This window comes from Chlorocebus sabaeus, chromosome 6 (assembly GCF_047675955.1).
Source record: "Chlorocebus sabaeus isolate Y175 chromosome 6, mChlSab1.0.hap1, whole genome shotgun sequence".
NCBI lineage: Eukaryota > Metazoa > Chordata > Mammalia > Primates > Cercopithecidae > Chlorocebus > Chlorocebus sabaeus.
The window spans coordinates 47,636,026-47,655,769 of record NC_132909.1 but is presented as its reverse complement, the minus strand read 5'-3'; the positions used below and the strand labels follow the sequence as shown (position 1 = coordinate 47,655,769).

Below are 19,744 nucleotides of genomic sequence, written 5' to 3'. Positions count from 1 at the left end.
CCTGTGTTCCGTGGCTTCCTGAACTGTAGCCTGGCCGCAGAGGACCACTCCACGCCTGCATCAGTCTACAGCATCCTGGTCTATGGATAGCTGCCAGGAGGGGTGTTCAGTATCACACCCCCCAGCCTCAATCTAGTGACTCTGTTCGGTTTCTTTTGGTGATTCATGTCTCAGGGCCGTGTCAGCGGAACTAACCCTGTAGTATAAGTGACAAAAATAGGCCCTTTCAGGAATTTCGGCTCCAATCCAAATGGAAACACAAGAACAAGGGGGGTTGGGGGGAGCTGCAAATCAATTAGGCCCCAAAATACCAAAGGGAAATAATGTTCCCCCACCCTGACCCACTCCCCCACCAAGGCAGAGCTGCCTGTAACTGGCCATGGACATCAGGGCGCTGGACTTCGTGGACCCAGGAGAGCAGCTGCTGAAGGAGCTACGCCCCCTCTGCCCCCCACCCCCCGCCCTGAGAATGCAGAGTCCTGTGCAGGACAGGGCAGGAGAAGGCTGCATTTATTGGTGCCAGGATGTGGGTTCCCGCTTCGAGATCTGCCGTACAAAACCCTCGCAGCAACCCCGCCTGAGAGCAGAAGCACCCTGCCGGTCCACAACAGAGCTCACTCAGTGCACACAGAAGGCAAAGGAAAGCCCCTGCTGGCCAGGACTGCGAAGACAAAAGGGAGCCAGGCAAAACCCAAGGTGGGGAGGGTGTCTGGGAAGAGGGGAAGGCCAGAGCCCAGGCAGCTGTGCGAGTGGCCAGGGCTGGACCGCCACAGCCTGGGAGCCAGCGGCTCTGAGACTGTAAATCTCGCCCTCTTTCCCGCCAGGACAGCTGTTCCCAGGACTCTCAGATTACTTGTTGCACAATCTCCACTTTTTTTAAAGTGGGGGAGTGAAAAAATAATAAAATCTCAGCAGCAGGAGGAGGGGTGTGGGGCACTCACTCAGGAAGCCAGGAGCGTTCCCAACTCCTCTGCCAAAGCAGAGGAGCGCAGAAAAGGGACGCAGAGGCCAAGGGCAAAGGCCACGACTACAGACTGGAAATCAGGATATGATGTCCACAGCCCTCTAAGGTGTCTTGTCTTGTGAGGGCTAAAGTAGCACCCCCACCACAACCATGCCATGTCATTTTAGTTAATCAGGTCCCCTGACAATTTCAGCATCTGGGGTTTCCACTTGGTCACTGAGATCCTTAGATGCAAAGGCTACAAAACCTCCGGTAGGAGCAGTCAGCTAGAAAACAGGAGGTGCAAAAACTCAGAGGAACGCAAGCTGGAGGCTCGGCTGGCACCGAAAGTGAAAAGTCAGCGGCCACCAGGAATGCTAATTGGATCCAAGAATACAGCCATTCACCCCACTCACTGTGCTGCGAGTGGGGGCCCTAGCTTCGGGTGGCAGAGCCAGCCCTATCCTGGGCAGCCATGGGGAGCAGCGCCTCCTGCTGGCTGATGGATTACAAAAGCAGTGTGGGGAGAGTGCCGGTTAGAGATGAAAGGGTGAAGGATAGTGACAGGGAAGGCCACGAGGCCAGTGAGCTGCCCAGGGCATTCTGCACAGTTGTGCTAGAGAATGTGGGCATCTGGAGTCCTGGAGGGTCTTTCAGCCCACTTCAAGACAAGTCTCCTCACTCCCTGGGAAGCAGAGGGCACCAGGCTGTCCAAGGGAAAAGGAATACTGACAAGACCCGAGGAGCCACCTGCCCCCGCCCCATCTGTGTGCACACACCTCAGAGCAACATGGCTCTCCCCAGCTGCTGTGAGGGGTCCTCAATCTTCCTTGGCATGATCAAGTTATTTACATGCACTGATTATTGACGGTTAGCATTTATTTCTAGTTAGAATAAAATCCCAGGGATGTGACAGGCCCGTGGGAAAACACGCAGGAATCTACTGCCAAAACACAGGTTTCCCACTGTGGATGCCCATTCCCCAGCCTGCCTGAGACCCTAGGGCCAGCTCTCAGGTGGTCTGCAGCACGCCAGCTCACTGACGCAGCTGCACCAGCCTAGTGGCAACCCCGCTGGCCATAAACACAGGATGTTAGCTCCATCGCTCAGCAGGGGCTGGTCGCCAGGCCTCCTGGGCACCATGGCTCCCTATCCTCTCCTCTGCACCAGCCTGAGCATCTGTGCCCCTGAGAATAATGAGGAAAGTGCACACTTGGAGGAGAGCAGACCCTCTCCACTCCCACCTGGCACCCAGAATCGCTACCTGCCTCCACCTCCCACTGAGGCTGCTGCTCAGAAGGTGGGCTCTAATGCAGAACCCAGGGTCCGACGTGCAGGCCCGCAGGGCTTGAAGAGAAGGGACTGTTAGTTAGAATTGCAGGAGAGACACGCCAAGTCCAGGTGCGTGTGGAGTTAGGGGAGATTCAAGAGCAGCCAACACAGCAACGAGCACACTCTGGGGAGGAGCAGGCAATGGCCGGGGCCCAGCTGATGGCAGGGGCCAGCAGCAGACTGCTCCATATCCACCAGAAACCAGCGAAGTGTCTCCCTGAAGCGGCCACACTGCATGTGACTGTGATATGGGGAAGGCCCTAGGGACACGAAGTCTCCTCTGGGGCACAAAGCTGGGTGCGGTCACCTCAAGGTCAACAGCACAGCCTGGGCCCCCATGCCCACAGTCCTCATGGCCCAGCCTCGCCACCTACCATCCAGGGCTCCGCAGTGTCAAACGCCCTTGGCCATTTGTCCTCCACGACCAGCCCCTGGCAGGGACAGCATGACGGACAGGCTGAGAGAATGGACACTGCTGCACAGAATGCAAGGCTATCCATGGCCCCAGGGAGATGACACAGACAGGCAGACAGAGGAACTCAGCAAGTTCTGGGATGGCCGTCTCTGGGCTCTAGCATCCTGGACACAGGACTGAGCTGGTGCCGGGCACAGGTGGGAGGAGTTTGGTAAGACACATAGGACACAAGTCACCTAACCTGTTTCGGAGTCTTCGCTGTCAGAGGAGCTGGACTCACTGGAGCTCTCCGACTCTGAGGATGAGAAGCCCTTCATCTTGGAGGAGCCGGCAATCACATCAACTTTCTCAGCTGCAACCCAAGCAATGGGAGCTGGTCAGGCAGGGCCATGGCCCAGGAGGCCGCTCTAAGCCACAGGCACACCCCATCCATCTGGAGGAAGGACCAGTGAGGAGCCTGTGCACAGTGGGCCCAGGGGCTGCTCCTAACTGCCAGCTGCCACTCCCAGAACTCATGTGGCCCCACAGTTCCCATGGGTAGACTGCGGACATTGGGATTTCAAGGTTCCTTCAGTCTCTCAAAGTTCCCTTTGGGGGGTTTATCAGGGATTCAAGAGACCAGGCAGAGGGGTAATTTCCTAACACAAGGTACCGCTCGCTGGGCATGAGACTTGGATTCTCCCAGTTACTGTTCTGACAGGGGAAGAAGAGGATCCAAAAGGAACATGCTGCCCAGAGGTAAGGTAAGGCAGGGAGAGACCCCAGGGGGTCTCTCAACACAGCTGTTCAGACACACGCCAGAATCATCATGTGGTGTGCCCCAGGTAGGGGCCCAAGGATCCCAAGAGCCAGTCTGGGCTGGGGACAAAGACTGTGCAATGCCCTGACACTGGATCCTAAGTCCTCAGAGGAAAGCCGTAGGCCAAGATGAGCTGTGTGACACAAAACAGCTGCTTGGAAGAGTCCAGAAAGGATGCCACACCTAACTGTCCCTGCTAGAGAGGGACAAAGGCCGGTTCAGTGCTACATTAACCATCGGTACACAGGTCCTGGGACCCTGCAGACCCGCCTTTCCTCCTTCCCCAAAGAGGCCAGAGGAAGACTCAGCAGCAGGCAGCCTGGGTCGAAAGCAGCTCTGGTTTAGAACACAGCTTCAGGCAACAAGGTGCAGAGGGGCCCCAGACACCACCAGTCAGAGATCTAGAAAGACACTGACAGCCTAGGGGCGAGGGTGACATCACCACCTTTCAGAGATTTGTGTCAAGAACACAAATATTATAATTGGAAAAAAGAAGCGCACAGAGAGTAGACTGAGCAAGGAGGGAAGTTACTGAGGGTGCCCACAGAAGGACCCCCACGCCCAGAGGGCCCAAGCACACCTTGAGGTTTCCTTTTCTTCCGCAAACAGGAGGTGACATAGCGCTCCAGCTCACGCAGTGTGGACGGCTTCAAGGTCTCAAAGTCGATCTCAATCTCGTCGGGGTTGGAGTTCTTCAGTGAGGGCTCCCGTGACTGGATGATGTGCACCACGCGGCCCAGCTTCTCACCGGGGAGCTTGTTGATGTCCAGGCTGAGCTGCCGCTTCTCCTCATAGGACATAGGCTTGCACTTGTCCTCTTCCTCCGACTCATACGTGGGAGGGGGCTTGCTCTTCATGGGCGCTGGCTCCTTCTTGCTATGAAGGGACGATGCAGACATCATCAAGAACGGGCCCCCTGAGGACGCCAGGCACTCATTCCTCCACATGTATGTTGGGGTGAAGGGGTGCCGGGGGTGCCCTTCCCATACCCCCCACCCACCGGCCTTCACAGGAAACGGGGGATTGGCAACTCAATCTCTGGGAGCACCCAGTAGAGACAGAAAGTCAACTGTGACTGCAGGCTGCCTGAGTAGGGGTTGTGCTACAGCCCCATCCTTGCCGCCCATCCCCCTCAACGAAACATGGTGAGCTCCGAAGGCTCATCCTACAGAAAGGGGCAGAGACAGTGCAGCTAAGTCCTGTGTGCAAATGGCCACCAGCCTGGCCTGTGGAGCCACGCTGCAGAGAGGCAGCCTCCGCACCCAACGAGGATGGGGAGGGGCAGTGGCCCACAGTCTCAGAGCAGGCCCTGGAAGGAGGGTCCCCACCCAGAGCAAACTCAGGGGACACAGACCTTGCACTGCTGTTGCTGCTATTATTTTTCTTTGTCTTTTTGGGAGGAGGTTCCTTGGCTTTGCTTTTTTTATTCTCTTCCACTTCCTCTTTCCTTTTGTGCTTTTCTTTTTTCTTTTCCTTCTTGTCTTTCTCCTTTTTCTTTGGTTTGTTCTGCTGGGGCTGAGAGAGGGCTGCAAGCTGCTCGTGCACGGCTTTGAGCTGTGGACCAGACAGACAAGACACACACTCAGGGCTAAGACCACCTTTCTGTCACCCAAGACCCAGGTGACTGCTCCAAAAAACATGCACCTGGGGCATCAGGGTGTGTAGGGGAGGCAGGGGGAGGGAAGGCCCCCAGCTCTGCACCTGTCATGTTAACCAGATTCCTAACAAGCCTATCTCCACCCATTCCCTCAACTTCAAAGATTGCCAGTGTCCTCCTCAACAGAGGAGCTGATCAAGCCGACAGACACTAAGTCTCACAGCCATCCTGATCCCAGAAGGAGGGCCCCTAAGAAGCTAACAAAGAGCATACAGACACGTCGGGCACGAAGGGCCTGATGACTCGCTATAGGGAGAGGAACAACCAGGTAGCCCCAGGAGAGGCGAACATCCTGGCTCAACCTCCTCCTTCCAGACACTGAAAGGATCAAGCCACTTCCTCTCTGCCCAGAAAATGGCCACGTCACTCCCCATCCCCAACTGCAAGCTCAACACAAGTATCACACATACGTGCATGATCAACATGCACTTGACCTAGCAGAGGGGAAAAGGCCACAGGCGGTCCAGTGAAAATTCTGCTTCCTTGGGAACTCAGAGCCAAGAATCTCTCTTAGAAACTTCTGGGGAGGCCACCCTGGTCCATGGACTCTGGGGATTAAGAATGGAGCCACCAACGTCCTCACCTGCTCCTGGAGCTCAGCTAGCCGCTGGGCTCGCTCCTCCTCAGAGTCATCAGTCGAACTGTCACTGTCCGAGGAGCTATCGCTGCTGCTGTCGCTGGACGAGGGCGGGGCCACAACCTTGGTGGGAGGGGGCACTGCCGGGGAGGACACGGCCACCACTGGTTCCTCAGGCTCATCCGGCATCTTGGCAAAGCGCATTTCGAACACATCCTGGTGAGAGAAAGACACGCTGTGAGGGCTGCTGGGTACCCAGGCCGCGGCCTAGCATCACCTGGCCTCACTGGCTGCTGGGGCCAACTCAACAGAAACCAACCGAGGGCGAAAGAGGATGGTGATCCTCTCTGCCGCCAAGACGGGGGCAAGGGCCTCCGACAACTCTTGCAACACTCCTCTCAAATCTCACTTTGAAGAGCAAGGTGGTCCAGATGTAGCCAGGCACTTACTCCCTGGAGGACACAGCCAAGGTAAGGACATCAGACCCAGGCCACCAAGGCAGCCAGCCCACTGAAGTCTGGGGGTGCTTGACAGATGGCACTGGGTCAAGGGCACCCCCAAACCGCAAAACAGCCAAAGCTCCCGCCAGGTGCGTGGTGGGGAGCAGGAATCTGTGGCTTGAGAGGGTGTTCCAGGCAGAAGACACAGCACGTGCAGAGGTCCCTGGTGGGAGTGTGCCTGCCACAAGCACACCTCCTCTAGGGGACTAGGCTCTGCTGTAGCAGACACGGCTCTAAGTTGGTCTCCTCATTCCTCAGATCGTCCCTGCAGCACTTAACCAAGCAGGGCTGCACCACTGGAGGAGGCACCTCCAGCGCACGCGGGACAAGGTAAGAGAAGTTTAGGCAGTAGGTGTGGGGCACTGAGGACAGGCTGCAGGAGGGACCCACTGTGCGCAGGAGACCCTAAGACCTTTCAACCCTAAGATCCAGCAATCAGATGGAACCACATGGGGTCATGTAGCTCAGGGAACAGCAGCCACACATGGACGCTGGGTCTGGCCACACATACTGCCAGCCAGCTGGCAAGTCCCTGCCGTACCCTGGGGACACTGTGCTCAATCCAGTGATGGCTCAGGACAGAGGCAGAGGCACAGGCCTCGTTTCCCAGCAGAATTCTGGGACCTGCTTTAAACCAGGAATAAACTGATCATCGTGGAAACACACCATGGCAAGGACCTTCCCCCAAATGTGTGTTAATGCTTCAGAGAGGACCGTAGCCCTGGAACCCCCTCCTGATGGCTCAGGAAATACTCCTTGAGGCTTCCTCTCCCATGCTGCTGGAGCAGGCATTCCATATAACTGTGGTGTTGATTCCTTCCCCTCCAGGCCACACGGAGCATGACTTCCTTTAGCCAGTAACTTTCTTTTTTTTGAGACAGTCTCACTCTGTCACCCAGGTTGGAATGCAGTGGCGCAATCTCAGCTCACTGTAACCTCTGCCTCCCAAGTAGCTGGAATTACAGGCACACACCACCACGCCCAGCTAAATTTTGCATTTTTAGCAGAGACAGCGTTCTACCATGTTGGTCAGGCTGGTCTCCAACTCCTGATCTCAACAGATTCACTTGCCACGGCCTCCCAAAATGTTGGGATGACCAGCGTGAGCCACTGCGCCTGACCCAGTAACTTTTTCTTTCTTTCTTCCTCCTTCTTTTTGGAGATAGGGCCTTGCTCTGTTGCCCAGGGTGGAATGCAATCAGTGGCTCAATCATGGCTCACTACAGCCTCATCTTCCTGGGCTCAAGAGATCCTCCTGCCTCAGCCTCCTAACTGAGACCACCATGCCAAGTTTTTGTGCAGACAGGGTTTTGCCATCTTGCCCAGGCTGGTCTCCAATTCCTGGGATCAAGGGATCCTCTCACGAGGTGGCCTAGAATGTAGGCTGAGGCCTACAGTGAAAAGTGCCAGGATTACAGGCATGGGCCACTGCGCCCAGCAAATAACTTTATTCAGAAATAACTCCTTGAGCAAGTCTGAGGCAAGGAAGAAGATACACAAGAAGGGATGACCAGAGACCATCACCAGTTAACCTGCCAGGAGTAGGGCCCAGGGAGGAAAAGGTGGGGGGTTTCACATCAGAGTGGAGGCCCTAGTGAGAGAGTAAGACAGATCCCTAGCCCTGCAGCACCCAGCTATGTGCCAGGTGGGTAGTGTTCTGGATGTGGGTGGTCTCAGGTCCCAAAATGACTCCAAGAGGCAGCTGGGGCCACAAGAGCTACTGGAAGAGCCAGGCCTGCTGCCAAGCAGCAGGGAGCAGGTTAGAGAAGTGGGCCTCAGAAGTGTCAGGACATCATGAAGGGAGATAATCAGCTCTGCCTCCCAGGACAGAGGGAGTGCCCTCTACTGAGTGGTAGCTACTGCAGTGAACTAGTCTGTAAGCCTGGGCCAGCTCTGAGACAGGAGGAGGTCCTTGTTCCTCCCCACCAAGTGATGACTGCTGTGTAAATGGTGGGGTGGGGGCATATAGCATTCACTCTGAGGCCTCCTTCCATTCCCTGGGTGCCCATGGCCCTGGCTCTCCAAAGGCCCCAAGAACAAAGAGCAAAGAATACAAGACACAAAGCCAGCTGGGATGAGAAACTAACATTGGCGGGACTGGGAACTGCCAGCTTCCTGGAGTGTCCAGTTGCGTGACCCCGTCATCCTTCACTTTCTCTTGGACGTGAGAACTGTTGTTGTAGCCTGAGTGGGGGGCACCCTGGGAAATCCACAAGCCAGTGGGCCCAGGGCTGCTGTAGGAAAACCTTGCTGTGTGGCTGCAACACTCACATGTCCCCAAGTAACAGCTTGATGGTAAACGGCAATGACAAGTTCCCTGTTCAAGGAGCTCACACTCTAGTTGGAAACAGAAAAGCGAATGAATACATGGCAGCAATGGGTTGCCATGAGCTGGAAGTGTGCTAAGACCTAAGAGTGAAAGAACACGGTCAGGGGTGCTGTGAGAGGACAGTAAAACCTGATTCAAGATGCACCCAGGGCAAGCCTCTCACAAGGGAGGATGGTGACGGTGAGGGGTAGCAGGCACCAGCACCCACCATGGAACACTGAGTGCAAGCATTCTGTTGGACTGACAGAGACCCAGCTGAGGCCCAGCCCCCTGCCCAGCATCCCATAACCTACACCCCACTCCTCTGGAGGTCTGGCTCTGAGGTCATGCTTCTCAGTTTCAGCACACCCCACCGGTTTCAGACAAGTATCTTGGCTGTCAGGCTGTGGAACACAGGTTTTCTCAAGGACCTCAGAATTTAGAGGCTGAGAGAGAAAAATAAAGTGGCTCCTTTCCCAAGTAACTTTCCAGATAAATCCCACTTCTTGGGCCCAGCCAAATTAAGAGACCCAATTAAGCAGGTCCCAACAGGTCTTGAAGAGGTGAGCAAGGGCTGGGGCTTTGTCCCTCTCCTTCCCTGATGGAGAATTTGCTCTCTAACCCATGTTGATGCAGAGAAAGTAGAGAGAAGTAAGAAAAACAAAGGCTGAAATGCCACAAACACAACTGCCCACTGAAGAGAAGCCTGCCCTGGAACCCTCCACATCAACTCTGTTGCTCAAAGAGAAACACCTCCGCCAAGCACTGGCAGAGAGGTACCCCTCCCAGGGGCAGGCAAAGCAGGCTGGGCCAGAGGCAGCCCACCCACAGCAACCCCTACCCCTTGCCTGCACTGGGCCCCCCTTAAGAGTGAGGCCTGTGTCTACTCCAGTCCAGCACCTGTAGCCCGTGTGTAGAAGAAACTCTTCTGCTGCAGGGTCTGTGGTGTGACAGACATCCCAGTGGCCTTGGTCAACTCTACATTCAGGCAGGTTTCCCAGAAGGAGAAAAATGCAAAAAACACTTAAAACCCAAAAATCTTTGTTGGAGAAAATTTGTGAAAAGGAGGTGGCTCCAGGGTGCAGGAGAGGACAGGAAAAATGAGATAAAAATGAGGAAGAAAGGGATAGAATGCATCAGAAGGTGCTTTCTCTTTTCTTTCTCTTAGTAAAGTAGCTCAAAACAGTCACCTCTGGTGCTGGGAGAGAATCTGTTTCTGCTGAGTTCTTCCTGTGAGGGTAGATGAAGGGCATGGGTATCAACGTGGGCAGTGTGGGCAAAAGCTGTGCCCCTGTCTTCTCGAGAGAGTGGGAGAGAGGGAGCAATGGAGGAGCCTAAGGCACAAATCTGAGAGGGCCACTGCCACCGGGCGGCGCTGAACAAAAACTGCATTCAAATTTAAAAGCCTGGCCGGGCATGGTGGCTCACACCTGTAATCCCAGCACTTTGGGAGGCTGAGGCAGGCACATCATGAGGTCAGGAGTTCAAGACCAGCCTGACCAATACGGTGAAACCCCGTTTCTACTAAAAATACAAAAATTAGCTGGGTGTAGTGGTGGGCACCTGTAATCCCAGCTACTCAGGAGGCTGAGGCAGGAGAACTGCTTGAACGCAGAAGAGGGAGGTTGCAGTGAGCTGAGATCGTGTCATTGCACTCCAGCCTGGGGACAGAAAGAGATTCCATCGCAAAAAAAAAAAAAAAAAAAAAAAGGAAAGAAATTTAAAAGCCTCAACTCCTTCAAGGATGGAAATGCAAACATGAATGATGAAGGGGCAATGTTATTTGTGAAGAAGGCACACAGACACCACCAAAGTGAAGAGAGGGCAACAACTCCCCAAGCCACAGAAAATAAAACTAAGGAACAGGCCAGGTGCCATGGCTCATGTCTGTAATCCTGGAAGTTTGGGAGGCTGAAGCGGGTGGATCACCTAAGCCCAGGAGTTTGAAACCAGCCTGGGCAACACAGTGAGATGCCATGTCTATCAAAAAATACAAAAATTAGCCAGGCATGGTGGCACACGCTCACTGTTCTACCTATTTGGGAGGCTCAACTGAGCACAGCAGGTTCAGGCTGCAGTAAGCAGAATGAGATCCCGTTTCCAAAAAAAAAAAAAAAAAAAAACCCTAACAAAAAGTAGAAATAAAAAGCCCCAAGCCTGAGCATGCATTTAAATAACAAGAGACACAACCATACTAGTAAGAAAGAGCCCAACAAACTTCACAAGGGAAGTGTTTATCCTACCTCAAGAGTTTGAGCACATGTTCTCTGAAGCCAAGGCAGCCCCTGATCCACGGAGAATAGGAGACACAGTGCCTTAGGTCCAGTGGGAGCAGGTATGGGGTGCTATGGTGGGAGTCTGGGACAACACGAGGAACTAGTACAGCTAGGAGGCAAGCAGGCAGTGGGGCTCTGGTGACCTCTGCCTGGCACAGATCTGCAGGTCACCAAAGGCTTTCCAAGTCCTCACTTCTGCCCTGGAAGCAGATGGCTGTGAGAGCCAAGAGTGCAGAAGCCTGCTGAGGCCTACAATGAGCACATCAGCACCTCATGACGGCAGGTGGCCCCGCCCACAGCCTGCTCTGACCCTGAGAACAGAAGCAACCCATAGCCTCGGGGAGAAGAGGCTGGGATTTTTATGATCATTTATCCACAGTTTTAAATAATTTAAAAAAGAAGATGGGTCTGTAATCCCAGCACTTTGGGAGTCCGAGACAGGTGAACACTTAAGCCCAGGGGTTCCAGAACAGCCTGTGCAACACGGCAAAACCCCACCTCTTTAAAAGAAAAGAGGCAAAATTAGCTGGGCATGGTGGTGCAAGTCTGTAGTCCCAGCTACTCGGGAGGCTGAGGTGCGAGGATCGCTTGAGCCTAGAAGGCAGAGGCTGCCGTGAGCTATGATTGTGCCACTACACTCCAGTCTGGGTGACAGAAGGAGACCCTGTCTGTCTCCAATAATTAAGACGCCCCCCCCCCCCCCCAAAAAAAGATGACAGTACTAAATATTGACTTTATTCTCCAAAATTTTTAACCCAATCTTATTAACCAAAGAAAGCCGTTTTTTAAACTTACATATTTTTCCTTTTTAAAAAAAATAATAGTTTACACGTCTATGCTGTAATCTCCCCTCCCCGTCCACACATGTATTTCACATTGTGCACCACCCAGGCTCTCAACTTGAAGGAAGTGGCCCAGGACCCCCCATCAGAATTGTGGCCATGTGGAAAAACCACCACTCTGCAGCTAGAAGGCTCTTAAGGCTCTGGTGGAAAGATGTCCACAGCGCAGATGTCCTCAGCTCACAACTGTGACAGCGCCTACTTGGCAAGAGTGCCCCCCACCCCCGAACCACTTGAGACAGGTGTGTTTTGTAGAAGAGACTGGGCCATGCACAACACACGCCTGCTCTTCCAGCCAAAAGCAAATGAGTGCTGGTGGACGATGCGGGAGGGGGCCTGCAGTGGAACACCCACTCTGCTTTAACTGAATAACCTCAACCTAAAATATGTACACTAGGCTGAGTTTAGGCACTTTTTAAAAGCAACATGGCATTATCCCAAGGAAAGTGACAGGAAAAAACTGCCAAGGCCCACAGAGGTCTGCTCCCATGAGGACCTCAGCTCGCTCTGCTGAGGGTGGCTGTGCCCTTCCAAGCCTCACCTGGAGCTTGCGGGCCATGGCCACCACCTCGTGGTCAGGAGGGTTGTACTTATAGCAGTTGGAGAACATCAATCGGACGTCAGCACCAAACTCCTGAGCATCACGGTACTCACGGGCCTCCAGTTTAGACTGGAAAACAAGACAGGTCCCTGTTAGCTGTGTCTGCCCAAGTGACCATGGAGAAGTAGCTGGCAGCAGACGAAAGAGCTGCCTAGAGGAGCAAGTTGGTTTCTTGCCTCTCAGTTTTGTCAAGACTCTAGTGGGGGACAGGCCATCACCCCAGTTCTCAGCCTCAGGGCTGGGACTGGCCCTGCCAGCATCCCAGCTCACCTGCCTGGCTCACAGGCAGGTAGACTCAGAACCCACAGGAGGTGGAGCCTGAGCCAGAACTGAGGGGGAGAACTGATGGAGAGGGCTGGGCCCAGCTCATCAGGATGACACACTACAGGAGCTCGTCAAACGGACACAGCACTGTTCCTTGCTCTGCCTGCCCCATGTTTGGGACTCCACTCCCAGAAGACGACACACGTAGTTAAGTTTTAAAACCAAAAAGGTCTCAAAACACTATGGTGAAAATGTCGGCACTTACAGCGTGCCTCCCACACAGAGGAGATAGCAAGGCCCTCCCCACCACAAAGAGGCTAGCAAGGCCGCCAAGTCCCAAACTCTCATGGAGCATCTACTGTGTGGGCAAGGTACCCGGGACCCCGGGCAACCAAGGCCAGAGGGCTTGTCTTGCTTTTCCTCAGACTAGGAGGGGAAGGGGCAGCGCAGCCATCCCCATCCGCAGCCACAATGGCCAAGCACGGGGTCTCAGAGCATGTCCCACAGCGGCCAGCAGGGGGCGCTCAGTTTCTTCGAGTTGACAGGAAAAGCCCACGCAGCCACCGTTCCAGGCCTAGGCCTCCTCTTGGACTGGAAAGGCTAGGAAGGCTCTGATGTGGAGGGACAGCCTGCCCACCTTGTCCCTCCGCTCAGGCACATCCCGCTCACCTTGATTGTGCTCATGTCCATGGGGTGCTTGATGATGTCACAGTAGTCGTGCAGGCCCAGCGCCTCCACGTCCACAGGCTTGTAGAAGGGCCAGGCATAGGCGGCGTGCTTCTTGGCAAACATCTCCTTGAGGATGCCGCTGCAGCACTTGAGCTGCTCTGAGACCTTGCTGCTCTTCTCTGGTGCTGGGTGCTGCTGAGAGTCGGGCACGTCCTTCTTTGGAGGTTTCACAGGCCGGCTGCTCTCCCGCCGCTGGCCCAGCTTGGTGGTCTTGGGCTCCGGAGGCAGTGAGGGTGGCTCGTGAATGGGGTCCATGGTGGTGGGGGTGGTGGTGTCTGCTTTCCTCTTCACTCCTTTCTTTGTCTGCCAAGAACACGGACGCCAACAGGCACAGTCAGAAGTGGCAGCCAGCACAGCTGCCCTCAGGGTCACCCCCAAAGCCATGCCCTGTCTAGGGGCCCGACATTCACATAGGATGGACCCAAAGATAACTGCACAGGCAAAGGGCCAAGGACAGGCAGACGGTGTCCCACCACTCTGCTCTGCAGCTGGGACAGGACCTGCCTGTGGCAGGAGAAAGCATAAAACTGTGTGCTCACTTGGAAGCCAAGGGACCTCTGGAGGCTGCTTACTACCTAACACCAGGGCCTCTTCCCAAGTGCCCAGGGGAGGCACAATTCAGAGACTATTTAGATGGCACATCTGCAAATATGTACAGTCTAAATTAGAGAGGGGCAGGGAGGCAGGAACCCACTAGGAGGTGTGACACAATTATGGGATCTTTTGAGTCAGCGGGGCAGCTGCTTCTGGGCTGCAATTTCAACACAGCAAGATCTCCCCAGAAACACCCACCAGTGCCCAGGACCCAGGACAGGCTTTGTGTAAAGCATGGGCAAGGACAGGGTTGCTCTCCTCCCTGGTGACAGCAGCCCTCCAGAGTCCAGGACACTCACCTTCACAGGCTGTGGGGTGGCTGCGATGATGGGTGGGTGGCTCTGTACAGGCTGGGGAGCTGGAGCGGGTGGGGGTTGTGGCTGGGGGGGCACCGGCGGGGGTGTCTGCAGTGGCTGGGGAGGCACCACTGTCATGACAGGGGTCTGGACGATGAGGTCTGGGGTGACGGCAGGGAAGGGGTGAGGCGTGGCCTGCACAGGAGGAGGATTTGGCTGAGGGGTCTGGGTCTGTGGAGGAGTTGATGCTTGAGTTGTGTTTGGTACCGTGGAAACGCCAGGTTTTGCTGTCCCTACGAATCATAAGAAGACAGGGAGTTACAGGCCATGCTAATGTCCACATGCTGGTTGACCTTGTGGGGACACACACCACACACAGTGAGTGCACATCTGCGTGCTGCATTTGCCTGAGAGATGAACATCCCAGACTCCACTCTGCCAAACCCGTCCACCTGTCCCTGGGGCTCAGAGAACAGCAGAAAACCGCACTTCTCATTTCCTAGGGCGTCCTGGCTGCAACTCCCAACTCAGGCACAAAGACCCCTTCATGAAGCCTGGAGGCCTAGGCTCAAGGAGCAGGAAGCACATGCTGACAGGGGACAGAGAGCGGGAAAACACTCAGAGCTTCCAGGCACAGCTGCCCTTGTTCCCAGAAGCACTGCCTTCTGAGTAAGAGCTTCTGGCAGGGAGCCGGCAGTAGCTGCCCTTGCCAAGGTTTCTGGAAACTGGCAGACCCCCACCTCCTCAAGCCACAGGGGGCAGCTGGACTGCTGCCATTCATGGCTGCCTCCGGCGCTGCCTCCCAGCAGCTGTGCAGGGAGTCCAAACACACAATGGTCACGTGGCTCACCCAACCAGCTGCAAAAAGTGAGGGATTATGGTCAGAGCTCTAACAAGAGCGGATGGCCCAGGGTGCGAATGTCTGGGAGCATAACCTGGGCCACCACATCCTTCGTGTGCATGCTGGCTGCCATGAAAACGGACAAAGACACCCAGTGCCTTCATTTACCAGCTCAAGCAACACCCATGTTCTCTGTGCATCTCAAGGAGCAAGGGTGAAATTCTGCTGAGTTTCCCATTTCTCATTCCCCCAGCACAACTGCTGGGCTTCTCCCAGACTGGAACAGGAGGTGCCACCAAGTCTGTCTGCCCAGCGTGCAGCCCAAACCCCTGGTCCCAGGGAGTGAGGACCAATATCCTCATGTAAGGATAAGGGATGTGACTTACATGAGGATCAGGGATGTAATCTGATATGTACAAGAGCCACAGGGTGACATGTGAGACTAGTTCTCCTTATTTACCTTTGGGTGCAGCAGGGGATGCAGCAACCCCCTTTCTGCCACCACTTCAGAACAGCATGGGAAGCCAGGTGAAAGGCTGCTGCTCAGAGAAGCAAACAACTCACACTCAGGGACCACCTTGCAAATGTCACCCTTCTGAAGCATGGAGTTGCAAAGGACAAGATGTGGACAGTAGCTGCTGGTTCCCTAGACAGAATCATTGCCTGGAGTGCGCAGCTCTGCCAGCTGGCCCCTGGAACCCTGTGTCAGTTGGGGGTGGTGACAGGCAGAAATGGATGCGGAGGGCTTTCATTTCAGATGACTGAGCATCAGAAGCAGGGATAGCTCTGACACCAGTGCATTAAGGTAATTCCAATTCCCAACCTCAAGGTTTAGAACTGAAATGTTAGTTAAAATGATTTCTGGTCATGTTAATGTCCTTAAAATGGAAAAGTAAAAACCACCTATGATACTGGTAGGGTCAAGTGTTCAAATAATGTCAAAGTGCTTTGAAAAGTTACACTTTCTTTTTATTGTAAATCCATCACCTACCCTCAGAAAAGGCAGGGCCCAATTATTTCTGCTTAGAAAAGGCCACAGGGCCACATGACCCTGTGGGATGGATCCAACACCAAACCCAATCTCACATGTCCAAACACGGCATGCAGTATATAATGTCACCATCTTCCTGCCACTCCCAGCCCCCCACCGAACTTGGAAAAGGGACAAAGGTCGGGGAGAAAGCCACTTTACTTGCTATTTCAGTACTCTACCTGCTTCTTTCCTCCCACGTCCTCTTCCTTTTGCCTGGACTATCATGATCTCGGTTTCTTCTGTGGGTAGTTCATTTATTTTTTGCAAGAAGAGCTTTTCCAGAGCTTCTGCCATTAAGACTATGTCATCTCCAGGCTGGATAAGGAGACACAGGGGTAGAGTCAGAGGGCCCTCCCCTCCCCACCTTTGTAGACAGGGCACCCCATGCCACCCCCTGCCCCCAAAGCATGAAGCGTCGTATTCCGGGTCCTTCCCCGATCTGCACCCAAAGGAGCCACAATGGCTACACTACCAGGTATCACAGAGGCTTGTGTTCCCACAGGTGTGCTGAGCCTACACTTGTCTACCTACACCTCCCTCATCTTTTAAGCTCTGGCCTGTCTGAGAAGCCATCCTAATGCCTTAAGCATCTGCCAAGCTCAGCCAATCACTGAAAGGGGCCCTCCTTTGACACAATTCAGTTTCACCAGAAATACTTGAATGACACAGGATTTCTTGCCATGATACATTAGCAGGGCCCCAGCAATGCTCCCCAACGTACCCCCATGGCAGCTTACCAGGACTCTGGGCACTGCACATCTCACACTAGTTTAGGGGTCCCACTCTGTCACCTCATCTATAACATGCTGTTCCCACTCAGTTCTAAACTGAGAGCCTGGTCTGCACATTTTGCTCAAACCTAAGTGGTGAGAGCTGAGACTTTAAAAAACACAGTAAACTTCAAGAAACTCACCTACCCATCTCTTCTGGGCATTTTTACCCACTACACCAGCAGAGGTCAAAAGCTGAGTTCTGTATAGTGTCTCCCTCCAGAGTCGTTCTATTTGAAAGGGTTGATTTTAATCACATCTGTGGTCTGAACTGTAAACAAATGATCTGGCTTCATGGCACAGCCGAGCCGAAAGGTTTGGCTACGGGGTTAGGAAGTGACCTTCAGGTCTACATGTAGGATCGGGGGGACACTTCATCTATGGCCAAGAGTTATCGACAGTCATGTCCACAGTTCCAGCAGACCATCACCCACAGAGCAACTGAGCTCTGCGCCGGCCCCATCACACCCTCTCTCACGTGGAGGTCTGTTTGGGCACACCTCTGCACAACTACATTTTAGCAGGCTCTTTCCTAACAATTTACATCACCCAAATGGACTTTGTCATGAGTCGCCACTATTCTCCTCACACTTTCTCTACTAGACATGCTCAGGAACTAAAATCCCAAGGGCACCAGAAGCACATGCTTCAGGCTAACAAGGACGGCTTGCAAGTTCAACATGGCCAGCACCCTCCTCCCAGCAAAAAAGCCCATACCCAGCCACAGGCACAACCACAGGTCTCATTACCTCTACCTCCAAGGGTCTCCTCTTGCCAGACTCGAAGCCCAGCCACACCCAACACCCCTGCCCACGGGCTCCTGACACGCCCACTGCCGTCGCCTCTCCTCCACTCTCCCCAGGGCAGCTGGACACCCACCCCCATATCTCACCTTGTTGTAGATGTAACAATTTGTAAACATAGTGTTGAAGTCCTGGATACATTCCTGAGCATTCCAGTAATAGTTGTTTTCCAAGCGCTTCTTTATTGTTCCCATATCCATAGGCGTTTTAATGATCTTATAGTAATCCTGGAAAGCAGAGAGCAAAAGTCCAGTGTCACCTAGGCAGCCAGGCAGCACAAATGCTGGGCTGGCCAGGCTGGCCTGGGGACCTCACCCCTGGCTGCTCCACAGGTAAATCCACGGGAACCACAGCACCTACTGGTATGAGCAAGTGATCTCGAGGGGGAACACCAAAATAAAGTGGAGTGGAGCGGGGAAGGGTTCCTGAATGCTGGAGAGTAATTCAGAGGGAAACATACAAGTTTCCAACTGCTCTATCTTGGAACAGGTTGCCTTTATTGAAATGCACATTTTTTCTTTCTATACATGCTAAAATATTCTTTCACTTTTAATAAATAAGGGGGAAACCAGGCAGCCTTTTAAAAAGCAATCCTCACCTAGTAAGAGAATCCATGGCAGGTCCTACTTGTCCCCACCATTTGAAATTTTGCATGTCCATAAAATGCAAATTTCCCTGGCGCCAATGCTGGAGCCCACTCTTAACCCTTAGCCCTGGCACTCCTGCCTCCTTGTCACCATGAAGAGTTGCGGAGCATAAGCTTCCACCCTTAGTCAAGTTCACCGGACTTATGTTTCTTTCACTTGCACACAGTCTACCACTAAGGATTCTTTAGTATCCAGATACAGTTGAACGACCACGTTAACCGCCAAATGACAAATCTGGACAGCCTTTACAATCCTTAGTTTAAAAAAAAAAAAAAATTCGGTCATCCCAACCCTCAAACCTTCGTATCTTACTCTCTTTAAGTGCCAAACAGAAGGAGTCAGATAACAGATGTAAATGTCTTAAAGTGCCCGAAATCAAACTGCATCATTCTCACAACTTTTTCTCTAAATCTAAACCTATTCTAAAACTAAGTTCATTTTTAAAAACAACCACAGAAGGAATGTGGGGACAGATCAAGCAGAGCCTGAGTTTCCAAGTGTAAGAAACACAGAGGGCCAGGCAGGGGGCTGCACCCAGACAGCAAGCCCCTGATGACCAGACCAGCTCAGGCTGTTGGCCCGACCCACTGAGAGCCAAACTTTCTGAGCCATCACCCTGACTGGGGAGAGGTGCTCCCGTAATTAAGTTTGAGTGGCGTATCAGAACCAAATCCAAGTGGAGTCCCAAGGTAGAGGCACAGGCTGCAGATGGAGAGGCTGTTGCAGGGAGGAGAGAGCAAGTATGCTAACAGCAAGCACTGAGGCCCTGCTCGGGAATGGTAGTGGACAGTGTTGGAAAGGCCAGCACAGGGTATGAGTGTGGGGTTTTGAGATGTTCTGACATCCACCAGAAAGAGACAAGGGCGACCTGCTTACATGTTAGGGTTTGGCACAGGTCATGGAACTGCCCCGGGGGTGGGGGCTACAAGTGCACGCCTGGGTACCTTAGGCAAGTGGTCAAGAGGGGAGACTGGAAGCAGACTATCGACACCACTGTCTATGCTCTGACCTCCTTCACCAAGAGAACCAAGTCTGAATAGATCTATCACAGTGGACATTTAGATTTTATTCTATGGCCAAAGGCCACTGAATTGGCCACAGTGTGTCACATGGCTCAAGGGCAAACAGAACAGTGAAGAGAAATTGGGGTGAAGACAGAGAGAACGGTGGGGAAGAGGAACTGCCAGCCTGGATAGTAAGGTTTAGGGGCACAATAGGAGATCAAAATGCAGGTGAAGACCTAGAAGGCATCAGAAAACAGACAAGGAATATTTTTTGGAGTGGCCTTAACATCTCCTGAAGAAGGAAGTCCCCGGAAAACAGCTTTAGCATGACGATGCTCCTGATCAAGCATCCCCTTTGGCTCAGCCCCCACCAAACGCCCTGAGACCACTCTCATCCAGCAAGCTCCCTCCTCTGCTCCTCACTCTTGCATCTCTGAAGACATCAGATCAGGGCCACCATGGATCAGTCCCTTCCTCTTATGTCAGAGCTAATGAGGGCAACGTCAACAGTCA

The 19,744-nt window shown here is 53.6% G+C and overlaps 1 protein-coding gene across 4 annotated transcripts in view; it reads right to left on the bottom strand.

Moving 5' to 3' along the window:
* The window catches only part of BRD4 (bromodomain containing 4), a 97,762-nt gene that overhangs the window by 14,342 nt on the left and 63,676 nt on the right, over window positions 1–19,744 (bottom strand). For all 4 annotated transcript variants that reach the window (XM_037992165.2, XM_037992166.2, XM_007995579.3 and 1 more), the window contains exons 3-11: window positions 17,670–17,807; window positions 16,187–16,322; window positions 14,137–14,426; window positions 13,184–13,546; window positions 12,191–12,319; window positions 5,730–5,939; window positions 4,844–5,043; window positions 4,070–4,365; window positions 2,932–3,042 (exon numbers count right to left, since the gene is read on the bottom strand). In XM_037992165.2, coding sequence (XP_037848093.2) covers window positions 2,932–3,042; window positions 4,070–4,365; window positions 4,844–5,043; window positions 5,730–5,939; window positions 12,191–12,319; window positions 13,184–13,546; window positions 14,137–14,426; window positions 16,187–16,322; window positions 17,670–17,807 — 1,873 coding nt within the window. The remainder of the gene's footprint in view (window positions 1–2,931; window positions 3,043–4,069; window positions 4,366–4,843; window positions 5,044–5,729; window positions 5,940–12,190; window positions 12,320–13,183; window positions 13,547–14,136; window positions 14,427–16,186; window positions 16,323–17,669; window positions 17,808–19,744) is intronic.